General features: G+C 48.1%; 1 protein-coding gene across 1 annotated transcript in view; it reads right to left on the bottom strand.

The window, feature by feature from the left end:
• The window catches only part of LOC147109011 (uncharacterized), a 552618-nt gene that overhangs the window by 39908 nt on the left and 488819 nt on the right, over positions 1 to 23891 (bottom strand). The window contains exons 84-86 of the mRNA XM_086002569.1: positions 23323 to 23471; positions 18787 to 18916; positions 16919 to 17127 (exon numbers count right to left, since the gene is read on the bottom strand). Of these exons, the coding sequence (XP_085858695.1) occupies positions 16919 to 17127; positions 18787 to 18916; positions 23323 to 23471 (488 nt within the window). The remainder of the gene's footprint in view (positions 1 to 16918; positions 17128 to 18786; positions 18917 to 23322; positions 23472 to 23891) is intronic.

Raw genomic sequence — 23891 nt, 5'->3', positions numbered from 1 at the left:
AGAAGAAAATCATTGGCGCATTAAAAAAAAATGCATTTTCTTTGCAAGCTTTCATTCATTCAGCATAAAAATATTGGGAACGTGCTGTAAGATCGACAGTCAAGAATCGTCCAATCGGTAACAAAGAGTCTCTTCATTTTCCAGTTACCGTGAGGGCATCTCAAGGGTGAGCACATCGGGCGACCAATGGCGGGAGAGCGAGGGCGGGGCATCTCGAGGGTGAGCGCGTCGGGCGACCAATGGGGGAGACGGACGTCGGGAGTGTGGGCATGTCAGGTGACCAATGGCGGGAGAGCGAGGGCGGGGCATCTCGAGGGTGAGCGCGTCGGGCGACCAATGGCGGGAGAGCGAGGGCGGGGCATCTCGAGGGTGAGCGTGTCGGGCGACCAATGGCGGGAGAGCGAGGGCGGGGCATCTCGAGGGTGAGCGCGTCGGGCGACCAATGGCGGGAGCGCGAGGGCGGGGCATCTCGAGGGTGAGCGCGTCGGGCGACCAATGGCGGGAGAGCGAGGGCGGGGCATCTCAAGGGTGAGCGCGTCGGGCGACCAATGGCGGGAGAGCGAGGGCGGGGCATCTCAAGGGTGAGCGCGTCGGGCGACCAATGGGGGATGGGGGGGACGGACGTCGGGAGTGTGGGCATGTCAGGTGACCAATGGCGGGGACATAGAAATGTAGAAGATAGGAGCAGGAGTCGGCCATTCGGCCCCTCGAGCCTGTTCCGTCATTCAATGCGATCATGGCTGATCATCCAAATTCAGTACCCTGTCCCTGCCTTCTCCCCATATCCCTTGATCCCTTTAGCCTTAAGAAATATATCGAATTCCTTCTTGAATATATTTAAGATGAATTGGCCTCAACTGCCTTCTGTGGTAGAGAATTCCACAGGTTCACCACTCTCTGGGTGAAGAAATTCCTCCTCATCTCTGTCCTAAATGGCTTACCCCTTATCCTTAGACTGTGACCCCTGGTTCTGGACTCCCCCGCCATCGGGAACATCCTTCCTGCATCTAGTCTGTCTAGTCCTGTTAGAATTTTATAAGTTTCAATGAGATCCCCTCTCATTCTTCTAAACTCCAGCGAATATAAGCCTAATCGAGCCAATCTCTCCTCATACGTCATTCCTGCCATCCTAGGTATCAGCCTGGTGAATCTTCCCTACACTCCCTCCATGGCAAGAACATCCTTCCTCAGATAAGGCGACCAAAACTGCACACAATACTCAAGATGTGGCCTCACCAAGGCCCTGTACAACTGCAGCAAGACATCCTTGTTCCTGTACTTGAACCCTCTCGCTACGAAGGCCAACATACCATTTGCCTTCTTAACAGACTGCTGCACCTGCATGCTTACCTTCAGCGACTGGTGCACAAGGACGCCCAGGTCTCGTTGCACTTCCCCTTCTCCCAATCTATTGCCGTTCAGATAATAATCTGCCTTCCTGTTTTTGCCAGCCAAGTGGATAACCTCGCATTTATACTGCATCTGCCATACATCTGCCCAATCACCCAACCTGTCCAAATCATCCTGTGGTTTCTCTCGGCATCCTCCTCACAGCACACACGCCCACCTAGCTTTGTGTCGTCTGCAAACTTGGAGATATTACATCTAGTTCCCTTGTCTAGATCATTAATATATATTGTGAATAGCTAGGACCGATCCCTGCGGTACCCCACTAGTCACTGACTGCCACTCGGAAAAAGACCCGTTTATTCCAACTCTTTGCTTCCTGTCTGCCAACCAGTTCTCTATCCAAGTCAATACCTTGCCCCCAATCCCATGTGCCTTAACTTTACACACTAATCTCTTATGCGGGTCCTTATCGAAAGCCTTCTGAAAGTCCAAATACACCACATCCACTGGTTCTCCCTTATCTATTTTACCAGTTATATCCTCAAAAAATTCCAGTAGATTAGTCAAGCACTATTTACCTTTTGTAAATCCATGCTGACTTTGTCCGATCCTGTCACTGTTTTCCAAGTGCTCTGCTATTACATCTTTTATAATGGACTCTAGCATTTTCCCCACTACCGATGTCAGGCTTACCGGTCTATAATTCCCTGTTTTCTCTCTACCACCTTTTTGAATAGTGGGGTAACATTAGCTACCCTCCAATCCGTGGGAACTGTTCCAGAGTCGATAGAATTTTGGAAGATGACCAGCAATGCATCTACTATTTCTAGGGCCACTTCCTTAAGTACCCTAGGATGTAGATTATCAGGCCCTGGGGATTTATCGGCCTTCAATCCCGTCAATTTTCCTATCACCATTTCCCGACAAATACTGATTTCTTACAGTTCCACCCTCTCATTAGACTCTATGTTCCCTGACATCTCTAGGAGGTTATTTGTGTCCTCCTTTGTGAAGACAGAACCAAAGGAGCCCCGGGAGGGGTGGCTGGTGAGCAGGCCCGGGCGTTGGGCTGAAGATTGTCGGACAGGAGGAATGGTGGAAATGGAATGGCGGCGCGCACAGACGCAGCGGCTTTGCTTCTCCCAGGACGGTGCTATTTACGTTTAATGTTAATGTTATTTGTACTGGACTCATGGGAGCTTGCAAGATCACATTTCGTTGTTCATGTACTTGTACAATGACAATAAAGTTGAATTATTATTATTAAAGTATGTATTTAATTGGTCTGCCATTTCTTTGTTCCCCATTATAAATTCCCCTGATTCTGACTGCAAGGGACCTACGCTTGACTTCACCAATCTTTTTCTCTTCACATATCTATAGAAGCTTTTACAGTCAGTTTTTATGTTCCCTGAAAGCTTACTCTCATTCTATTTTCCCTTTCTTAATTAATCCCTTTGTCCTCCTTTGTTGAATCCTAAACTGCTCCCAATCCTCAGGTTTACTGCTTTTTCTGGCCAATTTATATGTCCTCTCCTCGGATCTTATGCTATCCCTAATTTTCCTTGTTAGGCACGGTTGATTCACCTTTTTTGTTTTATTTTTATGCCAAACAGGGATGAACAAATTCTGTAGTTCATCCATGCGATCTTTAAATGTTTGCCATTGCCTAGCCACCGTCAACCCTTTGAGTAACATTCCCCAATCAATCCTACCCAACTCGCGCCTCATACCATCATAGTTTCCTTTATTTAAAATCAGGACCCTAGTCTCGGAGTCAAATACTTCACTCTCCATCTTAATGAAGAATTCTATCATATTATGATCGCTCCGCCCCAAGCGGCTTCGCACAACAAGATTGCTAATTAATCCTTTCTCAATACATAATACCCAGTCTAAGATGACCTGATCTCTAGTTGGTTCCTCGACATATTGGTCCAAGAAACCATCCCGTATACACTCCAGGAATTCCTCCTCCACAGTATTGTTACTAATTTGGTTAGCCCAATCTATATGTAGATTAAAGTCACCCATGATAACTGCTGTGCCCTTATTGCATGCGTCTCTAATTTCCCGTGTAATGCCATCCCAACCTCCGCATTACTGTTTGGGGGTCAGTATACAACTCCCACTAACGTTTTCTGTCCCTTGGTATTTCTCAGCTCTACCCATACAGATTCCACATCATCAGAGCTAATAGCCTTCCTTACAATTGTGTTAATCGTCTCTTTAACCAGCAATGCTACCCCACCTCCTTTTCCTTTTTGCCTGTCTTTCCTGAATATTGAATACCCCTGTCTTTCCTGAATATTGACGGGGCGGGCAGGTGATGAAACCTGGAATATTTCCTATCAGGGCTGGCAACGCTATCCACACTCCAAATACACCAGGCCTCAAAGCAGCTGGCCTGCTGCAAGGGCCCAGACTACCCACATTCAGACACAGGATACTGCACCGGCTCCCATTCCCCACACAGCAACTTCCTGATCCCCAGAACCGCCTCTCATTTTAAGGTTCTGCCCCCCTTGTTCTGGACTCCCCCCCTACCCCCCACCAGAGAAAATAGTTTCTCTCTATCTACCCTATCCAATCACTATTATTTTAAACAGCTCAATTAGATCACTCTCAACCGTCTAAACTCAAAGGAATGCAAGCCAAGTTTATACAACCTGTCCTCGTAATTTAACCCTTTTTATCATTCTGGTGAATCCAAATTGTATTTCAAGTCCTATTATGAAATGAAGCGGGCCATTCAATGACCAACAGTGCCAGGGAGTACTGTGAGCCTATACAGCTCATGTATCCGATTACCTGTCTTCATTTTAAAATTCTCATCCGAGAGTTCAAATTCCTCCATGGCCTCGCCCTTCCCAATCTCTGTAACCTCCTCCAGCCCGACAACCCTCTGAGATATCTGCGTTCCTTCAATTCCGGCCCCTTGTGCAACCCCTATTTTAATCGCTCCACCATTGGTGGCCGTGCCTTCAGCGGCCTGGGCCCTAAGCTCTGGAATTCCCCTCCCTAAACCTCTCTCCTCCTTTAAGACATAAGAACAAAAGAAATAGGAGGAGTCGGCCATTCGGCCCCTCGAGCCTGCTCCGCCATTCAATGAGATCATGGCTGATCTTCTACCTCAACTCCATTCACTGCCCGGTCCCCATATCCCTTAATATCCAAAAATCTATCGATCTCTGTCTTGAATATACTCAACGACTGAGCCTCCACAGCCCTCTGGGGTAGAGAATTCCAAAGATTCACCACCCTCAGTGAAGAAATTTCTCCTCATCTCAACCCCACCTCATTGTTCTTTGATGTAATGTTTTCCTGACTGACCTGTTTGGACACCATTCACACCTTTGATTGCTGTGATTATCTCTCTGCCGAGGTGCGACAAATGGCAGTTAGAAAGATTACCTGTAAACATCTGGCATTATTCTCTGACTATATAAGCTGTGTCTTTATGTATCTCTCCACTTCACCTGGCGAAGGAGCAGCGCTCCGAAAGCTTGTGATTTCAAATAAAACTGTTGGACTATAACCTGGTGTTGTGTGACTTCTTACATTTGTCCACCCCAGTCCAACTCCGGCATCTCCACACCATGACTACTATCGACACCACAAACTGCCGGCTCAAAGTGGAGAGGATCTCCAAGAAGATCGCGCATATCGACACAGACATCAAGTTTCTACAGAGATGCAAGAAAGCAGACAAGATCCCAAAAGGACTACAGATCACGAACCCACTCAAGTCGACCTACAACACAGACTACGCTGAGAGACTCTGCCGTCGTACCTCTCGCACACTCCTCAACCATCTCGTACACCAGCTCTACAGCAGACGCCGCAACCTCGAAACCGAGATAGAGTCCATATTCTCAGCCTGTGCTCAGGACACAGCAGACCAGCTACGAGACACCGCCAAACAGACGAGGCAACGGAACTACACTGCCTACATGCACACCAAGAACAGGAAGCTTGAGAAACTCAGCATCACCACCAGCAGCAACCAAGCCGCCCCCGGTACCACGGTTGAAACCACAGGGAAGTCCATCATCAACTTGTCCGACCACACCCTTCAACCAGATGAAATTGAAGTTCTCAGCCGAGGGCTCAATTTCTGCCCCACCACCAAAATGGACCCCATCCGACTCGCGGCAGACACAGAGGAATTCATCAGGAGAATGAGGCTCCGGGAATTCTTCCACAAATCCCAAGATGTCAGCAGCGAACCCAATGAGACAACCAATGATCCGGAACAGCAGACAGAGGGATCCGCAGTGCAGCAACCGAAGAAGAAAGAGTCAAATTGGACCCCTCCGGAGGGTCGCTGCCCTAAGCTTAACATGTATGCTCAAGCTGTCAGGAGATGCATCAACGCCAGATTCATCAGCCGCACTCACAAGACAGTCCAGAATGTCACCCGAGCACAAGGCAACGCCATCCACGCTCTCAAGACCAACCGCAACATCGTCATCAAACCAGCAGACAAAGGAGGAGCCATCGTCATACAGAACAGAATGGACTATTGCAAAGAAGCATACCGACAACTGGACAACCAGGAACACTACAGACAGTTACCCGCAGATCCGACCAAAGAACACACCCGCAAACTCAACAGACTGATCAAGACCTTCGATCCAGACCTTCAAAGCATCCTACGCGCTCTCATCCCACGTACTCCCCACGTGGGAGACTTCTACTGCCTCCCAAAGATACACAAAGCCAACACACCCAGGCGTCCTATCGTATCAGGCAACGGAACTGTGTGAGAACCTCTCTGGATACGTCGAGGGCATCCTGAAACCCATCGTACAGGGAACCCCCAGCTTCTGTCGCGACACTACAGACTTCTTACAGAAACTCAGCACCCACGGACCAGTTGAACCAGGAACACTCCTCGTCACGATGGACGTCTCGGCACTCTACACCAGTATCCCCCACGATGACGGCATCGCTGCGACAGCCTCAGTACTCAACACCAACAACAGCCATTCTCCAGATGCCATCCTACAACTCATCCGCTTCATCCTTAACCACAATGTCTTCACCTTCGACAACCAGTTCTTTACACAAACACACGGAACAGCCATGGGGACCAAATTCGCACCCCAATACGCCAACATCTTCATGCACAAGTTCGAGCAAGACTTCTTCGCTGCACAGGACCTCCAACCAACGCTATACACCAGATACATCGACGACATTTTCTTCCTATGGACCCATGGCGAAGAATCACTGAAAAGACTACACGATAACATCAACAAGTTCCATCCCACCATCAAACTCACCATGGACTACTCCTCAGAATCGGTTTCATTCTTGGACACACGAATTTCCATCAAAGACGGACACCTCAGCACTTCACTCTACCGCAAGCCCACGGACAACCTCAGGATGCTCCACTTCTCCAGCTTCCACCCTAATCACGTTAAAGAAGCCATCCCTGCGAATACACAGGATCTGCTCAGACGAGGAGGAACGCGATGGACACCTACAGACGCTGAAAGACACCCTCGTAAGAACGGGATATGACGCTCGACTCGTCGATCGACAGTTCCGACGGGCCACAGCAAAAAATCGCATAGACCTCCTCAGAAGACAAACACGGGACACAACCAACAGAGTACCCTTTGTTGTCCAATACTTCCCCGGAGCGGAGAAACTACGCCATGTTCTTCGCAGCCTTCAACATGTCATCGATGATGACGAACACCTCGCTAAGGCCATCCCCACGCCTCCACTACTCGCCTTCAAACAGCCGCCTAACCTTAAAAACAGACCATCGTTCGCAGCAAATTACCCAGCTTTCAGGAGAACAGCGACCACGACACCACACAACCCTGCCACGGCAACCTCTGCAAGACATGCCAGATCATCAACACAGATACCATCATCACACGTGAGGTCACCACCCACCAGGTACATGGTACATACTCATGTGACTCGGCCAACGTTGTCTACCTCATACGTTGCAGGAAAGGATGCCCCGGAGCATGGTACATCGGCGAGACCATGCAGACACTGCAACAACGGATGAACGGACACCGCACAACAATCGCCAGGCAGGAGTGTTCCCTCCCAGTCGGGAAACACTTCAGCAGTCAAGGACATTCAGCCTCCGATCTTCGGGAAACCATTCTCCAAGGCGGCCTTCGAGATACACGCCAACGCAAAATCGTCGAGCAGAAACTGATAGCCAAGTTCTGCACTCATGAGGACGGCCTCAAACGCGATCTTGGGTTCATGTCACGCTACATGTAACCCCACCTGACGTAGGGTCACCCAAACTCGAGTCGTCGTTGGCTTGTTCTCTCTACACAGATGCGGCCGGACCTGATGTGATTTCCAGCAAAAAAAATGTTTTTCGGTCTGTTTTTTGTTTTTCATACAGACCCCAGCATCTGCAACATTTGACCCCACCTCATTGTTCTTTGATGTAATGTTTTCCTGACTGACCTGTTTGGACACCATTCACACCTTTAATTGCTGTGATTATCTCTCTGCCGAGGTGTGATAAATGGCAGTTAGAAAGATTACCTGTAAACATCTGGCATTATTCTCTGACTATATAAGCTGTGTCTTTATGCATCTCTCCACTTCACCTGACGAAGGAGCAGCGCTCCGAAAGCTTGTGATTTCAAATAAAACTGTTGCAGGAAAATTTAAAATGGCACTGTAGTGCCTGCTGAAATACTTGACATTTATTGACATTTTGCAGACACTGGCATAACAGACAGCTGACTTGATCTGCTTGCACCAACTTGTGATATCACTTGTACAGATGTAAGACAGGAACGGCTAGTCAACTGTTGGGGTAAAACTGTAAGAGCGAAAAATTATGTTTAGGAAGAACAAGGGAGGTAAAGGGTGTTTAAGGGCGGGGTTACGCAACTACATAAGAACATAAGAAATAGGAGCAGGAGTAGGCCAATCGGCCCCTCGAGCCTGCTCCGCCATTCAATAAGATCATGGCTGATCTGATCCTAACCGCCAATCCACTATCACAGAACCATCTCCTGAATCTAACAGAATTAGACACACGAAATAGGAGCAGGATCAGGCTACACGGCCCCTGGGCCCGCTCCGCTACCTACAGGGCCATGACCGATCCGGACCTAGACTCATGTCCAAATTCCTGCCCGCTCCCCATAACCCTTAATTCCCTTTACTTCTAGGAAACTGTCTATTTCTGTTTTAAATTTATGTAATGATGTAGCTTCTACAGCTTTTTGGGGCAGCATATTCCATGGACCTACCACCCTCTGAGTGAAGTAGTTCCTCCTTATCTCAGTTTTGAAAGAGCAGCCCCTTATTCTAAGACTATGCCCCCTAGTTCTAGTTTCACCCATCATTGGGCACATCTTCCCCGCATCCACCCGATCCAACCCCTTCACAATCTTATATGTTTCAATAAGATCGCCTCTCATTCTTCTGAACTCCAATGAGTAGAGTCCCAATCTACTCAACCTCTCCTCATATGTCCATCCCCTCATCCCCGGGATTAACCGAGTGAACCTTCTTTGTACTGACTCGAGAGCAAGTATGTCTTTTCTTAAGTATGGACACCAAAACTGTATGCAGTATTCCAGGTGCGGTCTCACCAATACCTTGTACAACTGAAGCAATACCTCCCTATTTTTATATTCTATCCCCTTAGCAATGAAAGCCAACATTCCATTGGCCTTCTTAATCACTTGCTGCACCTGCATACTAACCTTTTGAGTTTCGTGCACCAGGACCCCCAGATCCCTTTGTACTTCAGTACTTTCCAGTTTCTTGCCATTAAGATAATAATTTGCTCTACGATTTTTCCTGCCAAAGTGCATAACCTCACACTTTCCAGTATTGTATTCCATCTGCCAAATCTCTGCCCACTTACTTAGCCTGTCTATGTCCCCTTGCAGGTTTTTTATGTCCTCCTCACTCACTACTTTCCCTCCCATCTTAGTATCATCTGCAAACTTTGATATGCTACACTCGGTCCCCTCCTCCAAATCGTTAATATAGATTGTAAAGAGTTGGGGACCCAGCACTGACCCCTGCGGAACACCACTAGTTACTGATTGCCAGTCTGAGAATGAACCATTTATCCCAACTCTCTGCCTTCTGTTAGATAGCCAATTCTCTATCCATGCCAGAATATTACCCCCAATCCCGTGATTTTTTATCTTAAGCAATAATCTTTTGTGTGGCACCTTGTCAAATGCCTTTTGGAAGTCTAAATACACTACGTCCACTGGCAGGACATAGGTATCACTGTGAGAATAGGGTTGCGAAATACCAACATGTCACATGAAAGAAGCTAGCTAACAGTAATATAATTAAGTTGTTTGTGAAAGAAGCTAGCTAACGGTATAATAATATAATTATCTTGTTTTTGACAGAATGCGATTAAGGGTTGCTAAGGTATCGGATTGGCCAAAGTTGAAGGATGCTAAAGTACCAGATTGGCCAAGGAATTAATGTAATAACTGCTGATATGGTACCTTTCCTGTTTTTAAACTGTATAAAAGAAGCTCGGCTACTATTGTAAAACCGAGAAGCTGGCAGCTGAGAACGCGGGGTCTACTGTTCTTCTTCTCCCAGAGCGCTCTGTACATTAAACTGTGCATTTTTACTTCTCTCAAACTATTTGGTTGTGTGAGTTTATTCACATAAGTCTAAGTTGGGTAACGCGTCGACCTCGTATATCACTTGGCCCGCTCAGGCTCCAATTAGACCCTAACAAAACTGTTGGACTATAACCTGGTGTTGTGTGACTTCTTACATTTGTCCACCCCAGTCCAGCTCCGGCATCTCCACACCATCTCAGTCCTAAATGGCCGACCCTTTATTCCGAGACTGTGACCCCTGGTTCTAGACCCCCCAGCCAGGGGAAACATCCTCCCTGCATCTACCCCGTCAAGCCCTGTAAGAATTTTATATGTTTCAATGAGATCACCTCTCATTCTTCTAAACTCTAGAGAATATAGGCCCAGTCTACTCAATCTCTCCTCATAGAACAATCCCCCCATCCCAGGAACCAGTCTGGTGAACCTACATTGCACTCCCTCTATGGCAAGTATATCCTTCCTTAGGTAAGGAGACCAAAGCTGTACACAATACTCCAGGTGTAGTCTCACCAGGGCCCTATATAACTGCAGTAAGACGTCGTTACTCTTATACTCAAATCCTCTTGTAAAAATGGCCAACATACCATTTACTTTCTCAATTGCTTGCTGTACCTGCATGTTAACTTTCAGTGATTCATGTACAAGGATACTCAGGTCCCTCTGAACACCAACATTTCCCAATCTTTCACCATTTAAAAAATACTCTGCTTTTCTATTTTTCCTACCAAAGTGTATAACTTCACATTTTCCCACATTATATTCCATTTGCCATGTTCTTGGCCATTCATTTAGCCTGTCTATATCCCATTGAAGCCTCTTTGCATCCTCCTCACAACTTACATTCCCACCTAGCTTTGCATAATCAGCAGACTTGGATATATTACATTTGGTCCCCTCATCCAAATCATTGATGTAGATTGTGAATAGCTGAGGCCCAAGCACTGATCCTTGCGGTACCCCACTAGTTACAGCCTGCCAACCCGAAAATGACCCGTTTACTCCTACTGTCTGTTTTTTGTCCGTTAACCAATCCTCAATCCATGCTAGTATATTACACCCAATCCCATGAGCCCCAATTTTGTTTAATAACCTCTTGTATGGCACCTTATTGAATGCCTTCTGAAAATCCAAATACACCACATGCACTGGCTCCCCCTTATTCTGCTAGTTACAACCTCAAAAAACCCTAATTGATTCATCAAACACGATTTCCTTTTCATAAATCCGTGTTGACTCTGCCCAATCCTATTATTATTTTCTAAGTGCCCTGTTGCCACGTCCTTAATAATAGATTCTAGCATTTTCCCTACTGCTGATGTCAGGCTAACTGGTCTGTAGTTCCACGTTTTCTCTCTCCCTCCTTTCTTGAATAGTGGGGTTACATTTGCTACCTTCCAATCCGTGGGAACCGTTCTGGAATCTATGGAATTTTGGAAGATGACAACCAATGCATCCACTATCTCTATAGCCAACTCTTTCAAAACCCTAGGACGTAGGCCATCAGGTCCAGGGGATTTATTAGCTTTCAGTCCCATTAATTTCTTCAGTACTATTTTTTTACTAATACTAATTTCTCTCAGTTCCTCATTCTCGCTAGACCGTCGGTTCTCCACTTTTTCCAGGAAGTTTTTTGCATTTTCTTCCGTGAAGACAGACACAAAGTATTTGTTTAATTTCTCTACCATTTCCTTATTCCCCATTATAGTTTCTCCTGGATTTATGAAAGGGAAATCGTGTTTGACAAACCTACTGGAGTTTTTTGAGGATGTCACTGGTAGAATAGATAAGGGAGAACCAGTGGATGTGGTGTATTTGGATTTTCAGAAGGCCTTTGATAAAGTCCCACATAAGAGATTAGTGTGCATAATTAAAGCACATGGGATTGGGGGTAATATACTGGCATGGATTGAAAATTGGTTAACAGACAGGAAACAGAGAGTAGGAATAAATGGGTCTTTTTCGGGGTGGCAGGCGGTGACTAGTGGGGTACCGCAGGGATCAGTGCTTGGGCCCCAGCTAATCACAATGGCCCAGAAATTCGGGTCTCCACGGGTAAGTACACACGGGGTACTCACCCGTAAGCCCAATGGAAGTGCCGCTTTCGTGCACGCACTGCGCATGCGCGGGAAACCGGCACTTCCGTTCCCCTGAAAGAAGGGGTTCAGAGGCGGAGCGCGTGCGCAGGAGAGGCAGCGCGTGCGCATCGAACTTACGTTATTTTGCAGGTTTTCCCGGGAGGGTAAGTCTCCAGGAGTTACACTTTTAAAAAGCAGGCGCAAGGCCTGCTTTTTGCAAGGTAAGTTGTAAGTTAATTAAAATTAAAACATTTTTTCCACAGGTTTATTATTTTTAAATACTTTAAGAAAGGTAAGTTTATTTTTAGCCCAGTTAGAAAATGTAATTAATTTTTTCAAAAATTTAAATTATTCTTTAAAATAATTTCATGTAATTTATAGTTTATTTTAAAAATGTGATTTAAAAAAAAAATTATTTAGTAATGTTTTGGGGCTTATAGTATTTATAGGTCCTGTCAAACTTATGAATGAAGCATTCTCCGCTACCATTGGCTCTCCATGGCCCACGTGATCCCAGGGGATGCATCGAACTAACTGCGCCCCTGGGATACGCAAGCACTGCGCGCCGGCAGCTGGAGGAGGCCCAGGATCGGAAGCCCACAGCTCAACGGCCGGCGCGCTAGGTAAGTGCAGGTCGAGGGCTTGCACCCGCGGGAAACCCCGACCTGAACTTCTGGGCCAATATATATCAATGATTTGGATGAGACAACCAAATGTAATATTTCTAAGTTTGCTGACGACACAAAACTAGGTGGGATTGTGAATTGTGAGGAGGATGCAAAGAGGCTTTAAGGTGATTTAGACAAGTTGAGTGAGTGGGCAAATACATGGCAGATGCAGTATAACGTGGATAAATGTGACGTTATCCACTTCGGTAGGAAAAACAGAAAGGCAGAGTATTATTTAAATGGTGATAGATTGGGAAATGCTGATGTACAGAGGGACTTGGGTGTCCCTGTACACCAGTCACTGAAAGCAAACATGCAGGTGCAGCAAGCAGTTAGGAAGCCTTCATTGCAAGAGGATTTGAGTACAGGAGCAAGGGTGTCTTACTGCAGTTATACAGGGCCTTGGTGAGACCACACCTGGAGTACTGTGTGCAGTTTTGGTCTCCTTACCCAAGAAAGGATATGCTTGCCATCGAGGGAGTGCAGCGAACGTTCACCAGACTGATTCCTGGGATGGCAGGACTGTCATATGAGGAGAGATTGGGTTGACTAGGCCTGTATTCATTAGAGTTTAGAAGAATGAGAGGGGATCTCATTGAAACGTATAAAATACTGACAGGGCTAGACAGACTGGATGCAGGGAGAATGTTTCCCCTGGCTGGGGGGTCTAGAACCAGGGGTCACAGTCTCAGGATACGGGGTAGGACATTTAGGACTGAGATGAGGAAAAATTTCTTCACTCAGAGGGTGGTGAACCTGTGGAATTCTCTACCACAGAAGGCTGTGGAGGCCAAGTCACTGAATATATTTAATAAGCAGATAGATAGATTTCTAGACACAAAAGGTGTCAAGGGGTATGGGGAGAGAGCGGGAATATGGTATTGAGATACAGGATCAGCCATGATCAGATTGAATGACGGAGCAGGTTCGAAGGGCCGAATGGCCTACTCTTGCTCCTATGTTTCGATGTTTCTGTGTCTCAGCCTGTAAGGGACCCACGTTTACTTTCACTAATCTTTTCCTTTTTACATACCTATAGAAGCTTTTACAGTCTGTTTTTCTGTCTCTCGCTAGTTTACTCATTCTATTTTCCCTTCCTTTATCAATTTCTTGGTCCTCCTTTGCTGAATTCTAAAATCCTCCCAATCCTCAGGCTTACTATTCTTTTTGGCAACATTATAGGTCTCTTCCTTTGATCTAATACTACCTTTAACTTCTCTTGTTAGCCACGGTTGGACCACTTTTCCTGTGGGGTCTTTGTGCCTTAAAGGAATGTATATTTGTTGTAAATTATGTATGAATTCTTTAAGTGCTAGCCATTGCTCGTCTACTGTCATACCTTTCAATGTAGTTTCCCAATCTACCTGAGCCAACTCGCCCCTCATACCTACGTAGTTTGCTTTGTTTAGATTTAAGACCAGATTTAACTAAATCACTTTCGAACTTAATATAAAATTTTATCATATTATGGTCACTTCGCTAAAGGTAGCTTTACTGCAAGGTTATTAATTAACCCTTTCTCATTGCACAATACCAGATCTAAAATAGCCTGTTCCCTAGTTGGTTCCTCGACATACTGATCTAGAAAACTATCTTGTTTAGATTCCATGAATTCGTCCTCCACACTATTACTGCAAATTTGGTTTGCCCAGTCTATATGTAGATTAAAGTCCCCCATGATCATTGTATTACCCTTGTTACATGCGCCTCTAATTTCCTGATTTATACACTGCCCTACATTACAACTACTGTTTGGGGGCCTATAAACAAATCCCACCAATGTTTTCTGCCCTTTGCTGTTTCTTAGCTCCACTCAAACTGATTCTACTTCTTGGTTTTCGGAGCTAAGATCCTTTCTCTCTCCTGTCTTTATCCCATCCTTTATTCTCAGGGCTGCCCCGCCTCCTTTTCCATTTTGCCTATCTCTTCTAAAAGTTAAGTATTCTGGAATATTTAGTTCCCAACCTTGGTCACTTTGCAACCACGTCTCTATAATGGCTATTAGATCAAACCTATTAATTTCTATCTGTGCTATTAATTCTTCTATTTTGTTGCGAATGCTTCGTGCATTCAGATATCGTGCCTTTAGCTTTGACTTATTTCTCTTTTTCCCTGATGTCACCTTAGTCACTGATGCCCTATTACCTTTGTTACTCTCTCTGTCCCTTCCTGACCCACTCTGCTTATTTTTACTGAAAACTCTACTCTGCCCTAGAGCCTTGACATTTCTCCTGCTGCTTTTAAATTTACTCTTTCCTGAATCCCCTTCATTAGTTTAAAGCCCTGTCTACTGCCCTAGTTATTCGATTCACCAGGGCGCTGGTTCCAGCCTGGTTTAAGTGGAGCCAATCCCAAAGGAACAGCTCCCTCTTTCCCCAGTACTGGTGCCAGTGACCCATGAACTGAAACCCCTGCCTCCCACACCACTCTGAGCCACGCATTTAACCTTCTAATCTGTTTGTCCCTATGCCAATTTGCACGTGAGTCAGGTAACAGTCCAGATATTATTACCTTTGAGATTCTGCTTTTTAATTTGGACCCCAACTCCTCAAACTCTCTCAGCAGAACTTCATTCCTAGTTCTACCTATGTCGTTGGTTCTTACGACAACTGGATCCTCCCCCTTCCCACTCCAAGTTCTTCTCCAGCCGCGAGGAGATGTCTTTAACCCTGGCACCGGTCAGGCAACACAACCTTCGGAACTCCCGGTTGCGGCTGCAGTGAACAGTATCTATCCCTCTGACTATACTGTCCCCTACCACAACTACATTCCCTTTCACTTCCCCCTCCCCCCCCCCCCACTTGAATTGCCTCCTGCACCATGGTCAGCTTACTCATCCATCCTGCAGGCTTTTCCCTCATCCACACAGGCAGCAAGAACCGCATACCTGTTGGATAAGGGCAAATGCCAAGGCTCCTCCAGCACTGCACCTGGGGTCCCCTTACCTGCCTGAGTTGCAGTCACACCCTCCTGTCCCTGACCAGACCTGTACCACTACCTAATCTAAGGGGTGTGACTGCCTCCTGGATCAAAGTGTCCAGGTAACTCTCCCCCTCCCTGACCTGCAATGTCTGCACCTCAGACTCCAGCTCAAAAACTCTGAGCTGAAGCTCCTCGAGATGTAGGCAGTTACTGCAACCGTGGTTGTCCGGGATCACAATGCTCTCCACAAACTCCCACCTGCTGCAGTTGTGGCACACCGCCTGCACTGCCAATCCTATATAAAAGAAAGAAAGACTTGCATTTATATAGCACCTTTCATGACCACCGGACGTCTCAAAGCGCTTTACAGCCAATGAAGTACTTTTGAAGTGGAGTCACTGTTGTAATGTGGGATGACCGCCTTCTATTTATTTAAATGTAATTAAAGTTGTATTTAAGTAAGATAGCAAAATACTGCAGATGCTGGAAATCCGAAATAACAACAGAAAATGCTGGAAAAACTCAGCAGGCCAGGCAACATCCGTGGAGAGAAATAGAGTCAACGTTTCAGGTCGAAACCCTTTGTCTTGACAAAGGTCATCGACCTGAAACGTTAACTCTGTTTCTCTCTCCACAGATGCTGCCTGGCCTGCTGAGTATTTCCAGCATTTTCTGTTGTTATTTCGGATTTAAGTAACTTAGTTTACAGTTTAGTTTCTTGACTACTTACTTGATCTAGATTAAGTTATGGGTACTGAAATTAAATATCTACCTGTAACACAAAGCACTACAAGTAGCGTCGGCAAAAAGCAGCAACTCCTTCCCCCTCTTCTCCCAATTCCCACTCTTTCCAAATTCCCACATGAAACACTCTGTTTACATGCACTCCGTTCAGACCGCTCCTTAAAACCTACCTCTTTGACCAAGCCTGTCCTAATATCGCCTTCTGTGGCTCGGTGTCAAATTTTTGTTTGATAACGCTCCTGTGAAGCGCCTCGTGACGTTTTACTACGTTAAAGGTGCTGTATAAATACAAGTTATTTTTGTTGTTTGTCATGGAGCTTTGAGTTAGCCCCAAACTTCCATTGCCAAGGCTTGTCATCTTAGAGTCAACCCAACCCCAAAGAGATCCTGCACTCTACCTCCCCAAAGTGAATAATCAGCAGGGCTTGGTGCTGCCCTTTAGCTTTCCTTCTGTCTCCGCGGCTGAAATTCAGAACATGAGTGAACAACAGTTCCACTCAGCCTGCTCAGGGCTAATACGCCATTCACATTAACCTCAGATACTTACTCGGAGGCTCCTGAGCTTCTCCTGGATGGTGTCAAGTCTGGTCAATACCTCCGGGTCCTGGGCCTGTTTCAAGGCCGGCTCGATGCGGCCCAGCCAGGCGGAGATGTCATCAAGGTCAGAGTTCAGCTGCTGCCACTGCTGGAGGTTCTGTTTGATGAGGAGTTCCTTACTGAGGGCCTGAGCATGGAGCAGCTCCCAGCGTTCGATACCTGCACACAACAATACACCGTTAATGCACACACCGCCGTGCCGTTAATGCACACACCGCCGCGCCGTTAATGCACACACCGCCGCGCCGTTAATGCACACACCGCCGCGCCGTTAATGCACACACCGCGCGGTTAATGCACACACCGCGCGGTTAATGCACACACCGCGCGGTTAATGCACACACCGCGCGGTTAATGCACACACCATGCGGTTAATGCACACACCGCCGCGCCGTTAATGCACACACCGCCGCAGTTAATGCACACACCACGCGGTTAATGCACACACCACGCGGTTAATGCACACACCACGCGGTTAATGCACACACCACGCGGTTAATGCACACACCACCAATCGATACATGCTCACAGCGGAGCACCGTTACCGCTCACAGCGTTACCGCTCAAATGGAAATGTATGTTCTTTCTTTTTATGGCCCCTAGTTCTGGTCTCCCCCACAAGTGGAAACATCTTCTCTACATCTACCCTATCAAACCCCTTCATAATTTTAAAGACCTCCATCAGGTCACCCCTCAGTCTTCTCTTTTCTAGAGAAAAGAGCCCCAGGCAGTTCAATCTTTCCTGATAGTTATAACCTCTCAGTTCTGATATCATCCTCGTGAATCTTTTTTTGCAATTTCTCCCAGTGCCTCTATATCCTCTTTATAATATGGAGACCAGAACTGTGCACAGTGCTCCCAGTGTGGTCTAACCAAGGCTCCACACAATGTTAACATCACTTCACTGCTTTTCAAGTCTATCCCATTGGAAATGAATCCCAGTGCTTGGCTTGCACTTTTTATGTTCTTGCATATTTACTCACTGAGCCATCAGAGGTATTCTGAGGACTGTGATTTGCTATAAACAGTCAAAAGCCCCAAACTCCTCAGGGACTGTACATCAGCCTGAGGTACCCAGGACAACCTGGGTGTAAGATAACCCCCCTTACAGTATCACAATCACAGAATCACAGAAACCCCACAGTGCAGATAGAGGCCATTTCGGCCCATCGAGCCTGCACCAACACATATCCCACCCGATCCCCGTAACCCCTACACCAACACATATCCCACCCTATCCCCGTAACCCCACGTATTTAATCCCCCTAACACTAAGGGTCAATTTATCATAGCCAATCAACCTAACCCGCACATCTTTGGACTGTGGGAGGAAACCGGAGCACCCGGAGGAAACCCACGCAAACACGGGGAGAATGTGCAAACTCCACACAGACAGTCACCCGAGGCCGGATTTGAACCCGGGTCCCTGGCGCTGTGAGGCAACAGTGCTAACCACTATACTGGAACATTCCACCATGCCTTCAGCCGCCTGGGCCCCAGGCTCATGAATTCCCTCCCTAAACCGCCCTGCCTCTCTCTCCGCCTTTAAGACATTCCTTAAAACATCCCTCTTTGACCAATCTCTTGGTCACCTGTCCTAATGTCTCACGTGGCTCGATGTCACGTTTTGCCTGATAATCGCTCCTGTGAAGCGTCTTGGGACGTTTTAGTGTGTTAAAGGTGCTATATAAATGCAAGTTGTTGTTGTTGTAACACTAGTGTCTGTTGAACAAGCTCCCCCCAGCTGACACTGACCGGAGCAACAACGGCTTGGGTCTACCATCTAAACATGCGCCCAGTCCGCAGGTAGACCCTTACCCATGGATGGCTGCTCAGGATGTGCCAGATCCACCAGCCCCGATCGCTGAGACATCTCCTCATCTCGGAGAATGACCGGCGCCCGCCTGATACTGTTGATGCTTCCAGAAAATTCCGACAGAAGCTTCACCTGAAAGAAATGAAGCGCCTTTGTTAGTCTTTTCACAAAGTGAGACATAATTCCCCAAAATCATAGTGTCCCATCAAACTCTCCCAGGGCAAGTACAGCACGGGTTAGATACAGAGTAAAGCTCCCTCTACACTGTCCCATCAAACACTCCCAGGACAGGTACAGCACGGGTTAGGTACAGAGTAAAGCTCCCGCTACACTGTCCCATCAAACACTCCCAGGGCAGGTACAGCACGGGTTAGGTACAGAGTAAAGCTCCCCCTACACTGTCCCATCAAACACTCCCAGGGCAGGTACAGCACGGGTTAGATACAGAGTAAAGCTCCCTCTACACTGTCCCATCAAACACTCCCAGGGCAGGTACAGCACGGGTTAGATACAGAGTAAAGCTCCCTCTACACTGTCCCATCAAACACTCCCAAGGCAGGTACAGCACGGGTTAGATACAGAGTAAAGCTCTCTCTACACTGTCCCATCAAACACTCCCAGGACAGGTACAGCACGGGTTAGATACAGAGTAAAGCTCCCTCTACACTGTCCCGTCAAACACTCCCAGGGCAGGTACAGCACGAGTTAGATACCCACCTGTCATCTCCATCAATGTAGCCCCAAAACAGCAGCAGCAACAGAAGCAATGCCGCAGTAAAATCAACGCTGGAGCCCGCAAAGACCCCGCTAAGAAAGCCCTATTCACCCTGTGCCTCACAACCAACCTGGCGACTCCCAGTGATGCAGAGTCAGAGTGCCCACAGCGCCTGGTCTGCACTCGAGGCCTCCATAATCAGCACCTGTGAAGAGACGCTCGGTCACTCGACCAGGATACACCAAGACTGGTTCGACGAGAATGACCAGGAGATCCAGGAGCTAATAAGCCGCAAGCGCAAGGCATTCCTGATCTGGAAACAGCAACAGAGCTCGAGAGCAAGAAAGCAGCTCTACAGACGCCTGAAGGCCGAGGTCCAACAACAAACTTACGACCTAAAGAACAGATGGTGGGTGGAGAAAGCGCAGGAGATCCAGTAGCTAGCTGACAACCACGACGTGCGTGGATTCTTTAGCGCAGTCAAGACCGCCTATGGTCCAAGCACCCAAGGTCTGTAGGGCTCAGTACTGGGTCCCTTACTTTTTGTGGTATATATCAACGATCTAGACTTGAATATAGGGGGTATGATTAAGAAGTTTGCAGATGATACTGAAATCGGCTGTGTGGTTGATATTGAAGAAGGAAGCTGTAGACTGCAGGAAGATATCAATAAATTGGTCAGGTGGGCAGAACAGTGGCAAATGGAATTCAATCCGGAGAAGTGTGAGGTAATGCATTTGGGGAGGGCTAACAAGGAAAGGGAATACACATTAAATGGTAGGATACTGAGTAGTGTAGAGGAGCAAAGGGACCTTGGAGTGCATGTCCACAGATCCCTGAAGGTAGCAGGCCAGGTTGATAAGGTGGTTAAGAAGGTATACGGAATGCTTGCCTTTATTAGCCGTGGCATAGAATACAAGAGCAGGGGGGCTATGCTTCAGCTGTATAAAACACTAGTTATGCCTCAGCTAGAGTACTGCGTGCAGTTCTGGTCACCACATTACAGGAAAGATGTGATTGCACTAGAGAGGGTACAGAGGAGATTTACAAGGATGTTGCCAGGAGTAGAGAATCTTAGCTATGAGGAAAGACTGGAAAGGCTGGGTCTGTTTTCCTTGGAACAGAGGAGGCTGAGGGGAGACCTTATTGAAGTGTATAACCACATTTAAAAAGTACTTGGATGTGCACTTGGGACGCTCTAATCTGCAGGGCTACGGACCAAGAGCTGGGAAGTGGGATTAGGCTGGATAGCTCTTCGTTGGCCGGCGCGGACACGATGGGTCGAAATGGCCTCCTTCTGTGCTGTAACTTTCTATGATTTTTTTTTTACACCTCTGCGGGCCAAGAATGGAGAAATACTCGTCAAGGAGAGAGAGGCAGTCAGTGCCCGCTGGAAGGAGCACTTCGAAGATCTCCTTAGCCGAGACTCTGTCTTCAACGCCAGTTTCTTCAATGCCATCCCGCAGCATGCTACCCGCCACCACCTCAGCACAACCCCAGCCCCAGCCCGGCATGAGGTTGAAAAGGCTATCCGACAACTGAAGAACAACAAGGCCTCAGGAGCAGATGGAATCCCTGCCGAGGCACTAAAGCATGGCGGAGAAGCACTATTGGCACGAATACATGAACTCATTTCTCTTATTTGGAAGGAGGAGAGCATGCCAGGGGATCTCAGAGACACCGTAATCGTGACCATCTTCAAGAAAGGTGACAAGTCCGATTGCGGTAATTACAGAGGAGTTTCCTGCTGTCTGCCACAGGGAAAGTCATCGCAAGAATCCTCCTCAATCGCCTTCTCCCAGTGGCTGAAGAGCTCCTCCCAGAGTCGCAATGCGATTCCGCCCACTAAGGGGCACAATGGACATGATCTTCACCGCGCGTCAACTACAAGAGAAATGCAAGGAACAGCACCAACCGTTGTACATGGCCTTCTTTGATCTCACAAAGGCCTTCGCCACTGTCAACCGTGAGGGATTATGGAGTGTCCTCCTCAAATTTGGCTGCCCTCAAAAGTTTGTCACCATCCTCCGCCTGCTTCACGACGACATGCAAGCCGTGATCCTGACCAACGGATCCACCACAGACCCAATTCACGTACGGACCGGGGTCAAGCAAGGCTCTCATATCGTACCAACGCTCTTCTCGATCTTCCTTGCTGTAATGCTCCATGTCACCCTCAGTAAGCTCCCCGCTGGAGTGGAGCTAATCTACAGAACAAACGGGAAACTGTTCAACCTCCACCGCCTCCAGTCCAGATCTAAGGTCGTCCCGTCCTCTGTCATCAAATTACAGTATGCAGACGATGCTTGCGTCTGCGCACATTCTGAGGTCGAACTTCAAACCATTGTCAACACCTTCACTGAAGTGTACGAGAGCATGGGCCTTACACTAAATATCCGTAAGACAAATGTCCTCTACCAACCTGCCCCCGCCACACAGTGCTGCCCCCCCGATTATCAAAGTCTATGACGAGGCCTTGGACAACGTGGACCACTTTCCATACCTTGGGAGCCTACTGTCAACAAGGGCAGACGTCGATGACGAAGTCCAACACCGCCTTCAGTGTGCCAGTGCAGCCTTCGGTCGCCCGAGGAAGAGAGTGTTTGAAGACCAGGACCTCAAACCCTGCACTAAGCTCATGGTCTACAGAGCAGCAGTGATACCCGCCCTCCTGTATGCCTCAGAGACATGGACCATGTACAGCAGACACCTCAAAGCACTGGAGAGGTACCACCAACATTGCCTCCGCAAGATCCAGCTAATTCACTGGCAGGATAGGCGCAGCAACGTCAGTGTTCTCGCTTGGGCCAACATCCCCAGCATCGAAGCTTTGACCACGCTCGATCAGCTCCGATGGACGGGTCACATCGTCCACATGCCCGATACGAGACTCCCAAAACAAACGCTCTACTCGGAGCTCCGACACGGCAAGAGAGCCCCAGGAACACAGTGGAAGCGCTTCAAGGACACCCTCAAAGCCTCCTTGAAAAAGTGCAACATCCCCACCGACACCTGGGAATCCCTGGCCCAAGACCGCACAAAGTGGAGGAGAAGCATCCGGGAAGGTGCCGAACACCTCGATTCTCTTCACCGGGAGCAAGTGGAAGCCAAGCGCAAACAACGGAAGGAGCGCATGTCAATCCAAGCACCCCACCCACCCGCCCCTTCAACCACCGTCTGCCCCACCTGTGACAGAGACTGTAGGTCCCACATTGGACTCATCAGTCACCTGCGAACTCATTTTTAATGTGGAAGCAAGTCATCCTCGGTTCCAAGAGACTGCCTATGAAGATGATGATACAGAGTAAAGCTCCCTCTACATTGTCCCATCAAACACTCCCAGGGCAGGTACAGCACAGGTTAGATACAGAGTAAAGCTCGCTCTACACTGTCCCATCAAACACTCCCAGGGCAGGTACAGCACGGGTTAGATACAGAGTAAAGCTCCCTCTACACTGTCCCATCAAACACTCCCAGGGCAGGTACAGCACGGGTTAGATACAGAGTAAAGCTCCCTCTACACTGTCCCATCAAACACTCCCAGGGCAGGTACAGCACGGGTTAGATACAGAGTAAAGCTCCCTTTACACTGTCCCATCAAACACTCTCAGGCTGGGTACAGCCAACCGTGGTCTTGGATGGATCTGCATGAGGGTATGCGGGGAATCCCCCTCCTCCCTGGTACTGATCCTATCCGAGGCACGATAGGAACCCCCCCCCACCGCCTACCCCTCAATTGCCACTCCCCCCCACCGCTGGTCGGTACTGAGCTGGTGACCCTCAGCACCATTGGTGTCGCCAGTTACCCGGCCTCGACCCTTACGTAGCCTTCGCGGTGAGCTGTGTCCGAGCCTTGACCACTGGCGGATGGACGGTGCGCGATGGTGATTTCCGTCTGCTGGAACTGGCACTTCCTGCTGCCCTCTGGGGTGGTGGCCGGGCGCCATGAGACGGGGTCCGGACCAGAGTCCCCTGCGAACGAGAACAGGTGTGAGGTGGGGGAACGTCCTCCCTTTAACTGGCAGAGAAGAGGAGTTGCCACAATAAGGCAGTTCCAAAGGGTTGCGGCCCCGAGCATGACCCCAACACGGCCCCAAGCCCCGAGAGTGAACCCCTCCGCGACCCCGACCCCAGTGTGATCACACCACAACCCTGACCATGACCTCACCGCGACCGAGCCCCGAGAGCGACACCCACCACCACGCCGAGGCTGACCCCACCATGACCCAGAGCCCCGAGCGCAACCCGCAACACGGTCCTGTACAGGGCCACCCCCACCCACCGTGGTCTAGGTGGGAAAAGAAATACTGGGCGGGGATGTGCAGGATGGGGGACTATTTTCATCTTCCCCCATGGACTGAGCCAATCACCTGCCGGCGAGAGAGAACCCGC

This window comes from Somniosus microcephalus, chromosome 12 (genome assembly GCF_052327205.1).
Source record: "Somniosus microcephalus isolate GS21.2 chromosome 12, FLI_Smic_1.0, whole genome shotgun sequence".
Classification (NCBI taxonomy): Eukaryota; Metazoa; Chordata; class Chondrichthyes; order Squaliformes; family Somniosidae; genus Somniosus; species Somniosus microcephalus.
The sequence above is the reverse complement of the archived record's forward strand: the minus strand, read 5'-3'. Positions and strand labels throughout refer to the sequence as shown.